The 7,158-nt window shown below is 45.2% G+C and overlaps 2 protein-coding genes across 2 annotated transcripts; one reads left to right on the top strand and one right to left on the bottom strand.

Annotated features, from left to right (window-relative positions):
* Positions 1-1,658: 1,658 nt before the first annotated feature.
* On the top strand, positions 1,659-4,744 carry EMWEY_00054150 (hypothetical protein, conserved; the record flags this gene model as incomplete). Its single annotated transcript, XM_013480096.1, has 4 exons — positions 1,659-2,391; positions 2,650-2,751; positions 2,944-4,521; positions 4,668-4,744. 4 exons carry the CDS (start codon positions 1,659-1,661, stop codon positions 4,742-4,744), a joined length of 2,490 nt encoding a protein of 829 aa, XP_013335550.1.
* A 1,931-nt stretch (positions 4,745-6,675) lies between these two features.
* On the bottom strand, positions 6,676-7,046 carry EMWEY_00054140 (hypothetical protein; the record flags this gene model as incomplete). Its single annotated transcript, XM_013480095.1, has 1 exon — positions 6,676-7,046. A coding segment is annotated over one exon (371 nt), but the record flags the coding sequence as incomplete, so codon positions are not given.
* Positions 7,047-7,158: the final 112 nt, after the last annotated feature.

The following is a 7,158-nucleotide window of genomic DNA, read 5'->3' as shown; positions in this document are numbered from 1 at the left end:
TATATATATATATATATATATATACACTGTAGCCTGTACCATCAAGGTAGCCAATGAATGGCCCCTCCCTCCCCTAATGGTGTACAGCTCGAAGTTTTGTACAATTAACACTAAGACAAGTATTTTTATTATATTCTTTTCTTAATTATTTTTCCTTTATTAAGGACGAGGATTGTCTTGATGTATTTATTCTATTTATTCTCCTGCAGATTGGCGAAGCATTGAGCTCCTTCTACAGAAATTAGTCATAAATATTTTGCTGCTGTTGCAGCTCTTTATACCCTTCTTCTTATATTGGGGGTATTCATTGCAATAATAATATGAGTAAACTGCGCTGTTGTGTGTGTGTTGATGCGCTGTTTTGCTGCAAGATAAAGGACAGAGGGGAGGCGATGAACAATAAAGAGATTGTATTTTAACAGTTTTGCGTGCAATTACACTTGAATGCCGTTAAAAGGAAGTATATTTGTTCATATATTCCCCTGTCTTTCCAGGCGGAAACCGCCACTAAATGCCTTCGGCAGTTGCAGCGGTGTGTGTACCGGCGTTATTAAGCACAAAAAAAATAGAATAAATTAATTTTAAAAGGGTATTTACAAACAAACGAGGGAAGAAGGAGATGCGAAATATTTGCCTGCTTTGCCTCTTTCGGCTGTTCGTTTACTGCTGGGGTGTATCGGCAGCTTGGGTTCCTGATGTTGTCACGTTGCTTTATTATGGCTTGTTGGCGAATCTTTTGCGCATTATATGTTTTTAAGGTTAAATTGTATTCTATTTTCTGTATATTATGTTAAAATACCTTGAAATACATACTTTTCTGTCGGGTTACCCCCAAGGAATCCTCCCCTTGCAGCGGCAACGCCGACAGACAGCAGCGCTTACCGCCAGCCAATACCTGTTTTCTACGTGTTTCTGACGGCAATTGGAGGTATTTAAATATCTTTTTTGTATAATTGAGCTAATTTTTCTAATATTTTAGCAGAAATTTTGTATATTTCTTCCGTATTCTCTCGTAGCTGCAGCAGAAGAGCTCTTGAATCCTCCTGTTTTCGGCCTGCCGCTGTGCTGTTGTTGTGCTCTCACGGCGGTTAGGGCGTCAGCCCTGAGCCCTCTATGCCTCTCTCTGGTGTTCCTTTGTCTTCTCTTGTTTATTCCCTTCTTTTTCTTTATTTCTTTGAAGACATTTGCATGCCTTTTAGGCCTTTTTAGCTCTCTAGACAGACACCGCAGACGGCTCTTCTCAACGGTTGCCGACAGCGCCGTGTCTTCTCCTCCCTGCTAAGAAGATAATGTAAAATAACGCAGTGTATAGACAGGTGGCTGATGAAGGGGAAAATAGAAGATTGTCTGTGCCTTCCCTATAGGGTAAAGCAGCAACTTCTTCTTCTCTTTCTTCTTTCCCTTTTATTCTTGTCTTTGCCACCGCGGCCTTTAGTCTTTGTTGCCTCCGCCTTATTAACATACCAACGTGCTTATCAACAAAAGGGGCAATCCCTTAGTATCAGCAGCAGACGCAGCAGCCAGTGTATCATCATTACCAGCAGCAGGAACAGGAGCAGCAGCAGCAGCAGGAGAAGGAGAAAGGAAGAAGTAGCAGGGGCAGCAGCCTTTACCTAGCAGCTGCTGCAGGGTGTCAGCTGCTGCCCTTTGCCCGTACGATGCTAACATCGGCCCTGAATATTCAGGAGCCGCAATCCTCTCCTTCTGGTGCCCCTAACAGCAGCAACAGCAACAGCAGCAGCAGCAACAGCAGCAGCAGCAACAGCAGCAACAGCAGTAGCAGTTGGGGATCTATTTCTTGCTCTTTTCCTGCTGCTGCTGCTGCTGCTGCTATAAGGAGGACTTCTCTCCTTACGTCGATGCCCCCTGAGGCACAGACAGCGGGCCCTAAGGCTCCTAAGGAAGTATCAATATCTTGCTGCAGCTGCAGCGGAGGAAAAGATGCAGCAGTTGCTGCTGCTGCTCAGCAGCAGCTACATCGACAGCATATGCTGCAGCAAGAGGAGCTGCATCAATGGCGTATACAGCAGGATGCCGAGAAGGCTGCGGTGTACAGACACCTCAGGACACTAGAGAGTCGTATATCTGCACAAGAAGAATTAATTAATAAATTAATTTTATTATTAAAGAAAGAATTACCTAATAAAGAGAAGGAGATGGATATATTATTACTGCATGCATCTAGTATACATTGGCCATATAGACAGCAGCAGCAGCAGCAGCAGCAACAGCAGCAGATGTTATTATTGCAACAACAGCAGCAGCAAGTGTTGCTGCTGCAGCAACAGCTGCAGCAGCAGCAAGAGGAGGAGGAAGAGGTAATGGATATGCTAAGAGGGTCTGCAGGCCAATGGACAGATCGTCTGTATCGATGGTCTTCTCGTGTTGATGGTTTGCCTCTACCAGAGATTAATTGTCTACTTTCTCCTGCTGCTGCTGCTGCTGCTGCTGCTGCAGGAGGAGGAGGAGCAGCAGCAGCAGCAGTAGGTAGTGATGGTGGTGTGTCTGGTGTTTATAGTGGGAGTACAAGTCCATCATCAGACAGCCCAAGATCATCATCAGGTGCTTCTGCTGCTGCTGCTGCTGCAGGCACAGCAAGTGCTGCTGCTGCTGCTGCAGCTGCTGGTGCTGCTGGTGTGGGGTGTACAGACAGTGGAGATGAGGGTAGTAGATCAAAATGGGGAGGAGGCAACGGGCTGTATATACAGCTGGAGAGCGAAGGAGGGAATCCATTAAGTGCAGCAGCATTACGTGCTGCAGATGCATTTAGGTATTTTCTTTCGCATGCAACAATCTCTAGGGAAGCATGGATAAATACATTTGCTTCCTTCTCTCTTACTGCAGCACCAGTGCATGCGCTGCTGCACAGCAGCAACTTGCTGCTTAGACTCCTTGAGGATGCTGTTGCTCTGCCTGCATCGGAGTTGCTGCTCCTTGTAGCAGAATGGATACAGCCTTCGTCTGCTGCTGATGGTGATGCAGCTGCTGCTGCTGCTTCTGCTGGTGCTGCAGCAGCAGCAGGAAGCAGCAAGGCACATCTTAGGGTGCTGTGTCTATTAGAGAGAGCTGCTGCTGCTGCTAATGGGCTGCAGCTGCGGCGGTTAAAGAGAGGAGCAGAGCTCTCCTCTTTTTCTTTTGAGCCCTTCTCTGTTTGTGTGCAGCCCAGCAGCAGCAGCAACAGCAGCAGCAATAGTAGCAGCCGCTGCAGCACCCCCACCAGCAGCAGAAGAGGCAGCAGCAGCAACTATAGTGATAGCGAGACAGAGACAGAAAAAAGAAATAAATATAAAAAATTAATTGTCCCTATCTGCTGTCTCCATGGTCTACGGCTGCTTAAGGTAGACACCAGTTTAGATAGCAGCAGCAGCAGCAGCAGCAGAAGCAACAACAGCAGCAACAGCAGCAACAGCAACAGCAGCAACAGCAGCAACAGCAGCAGCAGCAGCAGCACCGAACATCTTAACGATGGGAGGGACAACTGGAAGAGACAAAAGCGGTCGCCCGTAGATACACCCAAAGGGGGAACAGACACAGGAGGCCCAACAGCAGCAGCAACAGCAGCAACAACAGCAGCAGGTGCAGCAGCAGGAACTAACAACGACACATCAGCAAGAGATGAGGGGAGGCACAAGAGAGAAGGGCCAGGGGAAACGCCTGAAGCAGCAGACCGAACAAATATAACTCAAGGAGAACAGCAGCAGCAGCAGCAGCAGCAGCAAGTGCAGCAGCGGCAGCAGCAGGGTGGGGAATCGGGAGCGGCGAAGAGGTCAGAGGCCGCATTACAAAGCAACCCTAACACCAGCAACTGCAGCAACAGAAGCAGCCCTGAGAGCAGCAGCAGCAACAGCAGCAGCAGCAACAGCAACAGCAGCAGCAGCAGCAGCAGCAGCAAGCGTAGCCGGGTTGTGGTGTCATCTGCCCTGTCAGGCGATTTGCTGCAGTCAAGGGAGAAGGCGCAGCAAAATGCTGCAACATGTACTCCAGCAGCAGCAACAACAGCAACAGCAGCAGCAGCAGCAGCAGAAGCGCCGCGGCAGGAGAGACAAACGGAGAACGATCGTCCTGGTGCAGCTTTGGATAAGAGCAGCAGCAGAAACGGCAGCAACAGCAACAGCAGCAGCAGCAGCAGCAGCAAAGAAGCAACGGAACCAAGACGCATCCGCAGCACGCCTATAAAATCAGAAGCATCAGCTTGGCTAGCAGCAGGATCAGCAGCAGCAGCAACAGCAGCAGCACCTGCAGCAACAGCAGCACCTGCAACAACAGCAGCACCTGCAGCAACAGCAGCAGCAGCAGCACCTGCAGCAGCAGCAGCAGCAGGTGATGGTCATAATAATCGTCAAGGAGGGAGTGTATCATTACGTTGCTCTGGGGTGTCTATGCAGCAGGAGCTGCAGCAGCAGCAGCAGCAGCTGCCACGAGTTCAGGTGTCTGTACACCGCAAAGAGAGGCAACAAATGCCCGCCTTTGATTGCATGCAATGTAAAGAATTCTATGGACTTGTTGATCCTAATTCGGATGGTTAGCTGCTGCTGCTGCTGCTGCTGCTGCTGCTGTGGTTGTTGTTGATGCTTCAGGTGCTGCTGTTGTTGCTGCTGTTGCCTACGTTGCTGCTTCTCATGCCGCTCCTTCATTTGCTGCTGCTGCTGCTGCTGCTGCTGCTGCAGATAACAAACAGCGATGCTCTCGCCATAGACATTTTGTTGCTCCTCCTTCTACCCCTCCGGGCTATTGGGACTTGTAAAGCTGCTGCTGCTATTGCTGCAGCTGGAGCAACAGCGGCAGCCAGGAAGGAAAAAGAACAAAGAGGCAGCAGCAAGAGCGACTTGCAGCACCGCATGCATGCATGCATGCATGCAGCAGCAAATACTGCCTAAAAGGCAGCCCCACAGCGGGTGCCGTTTGTTTGTTGTTTTGCTTATAAAGTCTCTTCTATATTATTCTTTATTCCCTCTCTTTGGGGCTGCATGCAGCTGCATGCTGCTGCATGCATGCAGAGGAAGTTTGGGGCTGCATGCACCAGTGGTTCCCCCATGGAGAAAAAAATGTAAAAAAGGGGAAAAAAGAAAATAAAGAGACAAATAAAAAATAAATAAAAAATAAATAAAGGAGATAAAAAAAATAAATAAAGGAGAAAAAAAATAAAAAAAGGGGGATAGAAAAAAAGGAGATAAAAGAGAAAAAAGAAATAAAAGGGGCAAAGGAGAGACAAAAGATAAAAAAAGACAAAAAGGAGACAAAAGAGAGACAAAGAAGAGATAAAAGAGAGAAATAAATAAATAAATAAAAAGACAATTTTATTTAATTTTATTTATTTATTTCTTTTTCTCCTTTTTTCTTTTTTTTTTCTTTTTTTTTTTGTCTTTTATGTCTGTTGTTTTGTTTTTTTCCTTCCCTTTGTCTCCTTTTATCTCCTCCTTTTGTCTCCTTTTCTCTCCTTTCCTCTCCTTTTCTTTTTATTTGTTTATTTATATTAATATATATAAGACCTCCTCTATAGCAACAACTCGAGGTGTACGTACACCTGGAGGGTTATTGCTGCTGTTGAGGGCATAAAACTTTAATTAATTAAATTATAGTTAATTATAATTAATTTAATTAAATAAAAATAAATAAAAATAAATTAAGTGGGGCTGCTGCCCCCTTAGGGAAATTATTTTATACGTTCATGCATGCATGCATGCATGCATGCATGCAAGTTTGGGGCTGTGCCCCCCAATGCATGTAGGCAGCGTGCATGCATCTGCTCATGCAGGCAAATGTACAGTTGCATGCATGCATGCATGTACGCATGCATCGGGGCTATGCCCCCGCATACAAACATGCATGCACGCATGCATGCATGCATAGATGCATGCGCATATAAGCTTATGTATGCAAGCAGGTGCGTGCATGTATGCATGTATGCACCGCTGCTGCATTCATGCATGCATGCATGCATGCATGCATGCATGCGGAGGGACAGCCCCAATGTAGTAAAAGGAAAAATTTGGGGCTGAGGAGACACTTAAAGGGTTTGTCTCTTTATTAATAAAATAAGTTAGGTATACTGTCTATTTATTTAAATGTTTATTTCTTCTCTTTTTTTTCCTTCTTTTTTTTTTTTCTTCTTGTTAGGCTGCTGCCTCTTCTTTCTCTTATTTGTTATTCTTGTAGACACAGAAAAGAATAAAGGCAACAAGAGGAGACAGCAGCAGCAGCAGCAGCAGCAGCAGCAGCAACAGCACAAAGCAGATGCGAAGGGAGAGGAGGGGAAATGGGTTTTAGGGTTTAGGGTTTAGGGTTTAGCTGTACAGTCGCTGCTTGGGGATGGAAGAAGAAAGAAAAAATAAAATAAAATAATAAAAGGAGACAAGAAAGAAAAGAATAAAGGAATTAAGTAATAAAGGAGACAAGAAACAAATTTATTTTTGTTTTTTTTGTTCTTTTTTCTTCTTTATGCAGCAACAAAAAAAAAACGAGAAAAAAAGATATTTTTCTTTTTTTTGTCTCTTTTTTGCTGCATGCAGAAAGAAATAAAAAGAAGAAATGTATATAAACAAAAGAGCAATTCTTCCTCCTATTCAACAGATAATAACTCTAAAGGCTGCTGCTGCTGCTGCTGCTGCTGTTGCAGCAGCAGCAGCAGCAGCAGGAGAGAGACAGAATCAGTATCTGCAGGTAATAATGGATTTGTTATAGGAAGGTAAGAAGAGAAACAAAGAAAGGAATAAAGAAGAAAAAGAAGGGAGAAATAAATAAATAATTAGTGCTACTAGGCCATGGCCACCAACTACCCCATCCTCCTCCTCCTCCTCCTTCTTCTTCTTCTCCTGTTGTTGCTCCTGTAGATGTATTTGTTATAGTACCGTCACCACTGCTGCTGCCTCCTCCTCCATCCCCGCTGCTGCTGCCTCCTCCCCCGTTGATGCTGCCTCCGTTACCCCAATTATCCTCCCATCCGTCCCCCCATTCATCCCCCCAGCCTATGTCTCCTCCTCCTCCTCCTCCTCCTATATCCCCTCCGTTATCTACATTGTTACTAGTCCACCAAGAAGGAATAGTAACTGCAAAGAAAAAGGAGGAAAAATATACCTGAATAATAAAATAAAAAGAAAAAAATAAATATTTATAAAAAGAATATACAAAGATATTCATCATGTATATATATATATATAT

This window comes from Eimeria maxima, genomic scaffold (assembly GCF_000499605.1).
Source record: "Eimeria maxima Weybridge genomic scaffold, Emw_scaff1611, whole genome shotgun sequence".
In the NCBI taxonomy this organism is placed as follows: domain Eukaryota; phylum Apicomplexa; class Conoidasida; order Eucoccidiorida; family Eimeriidae; genus Eimeria; species Eimeria maxima.
This window is presented reverse-complemented; position numbering and strand designations above follow the sequence as displayed.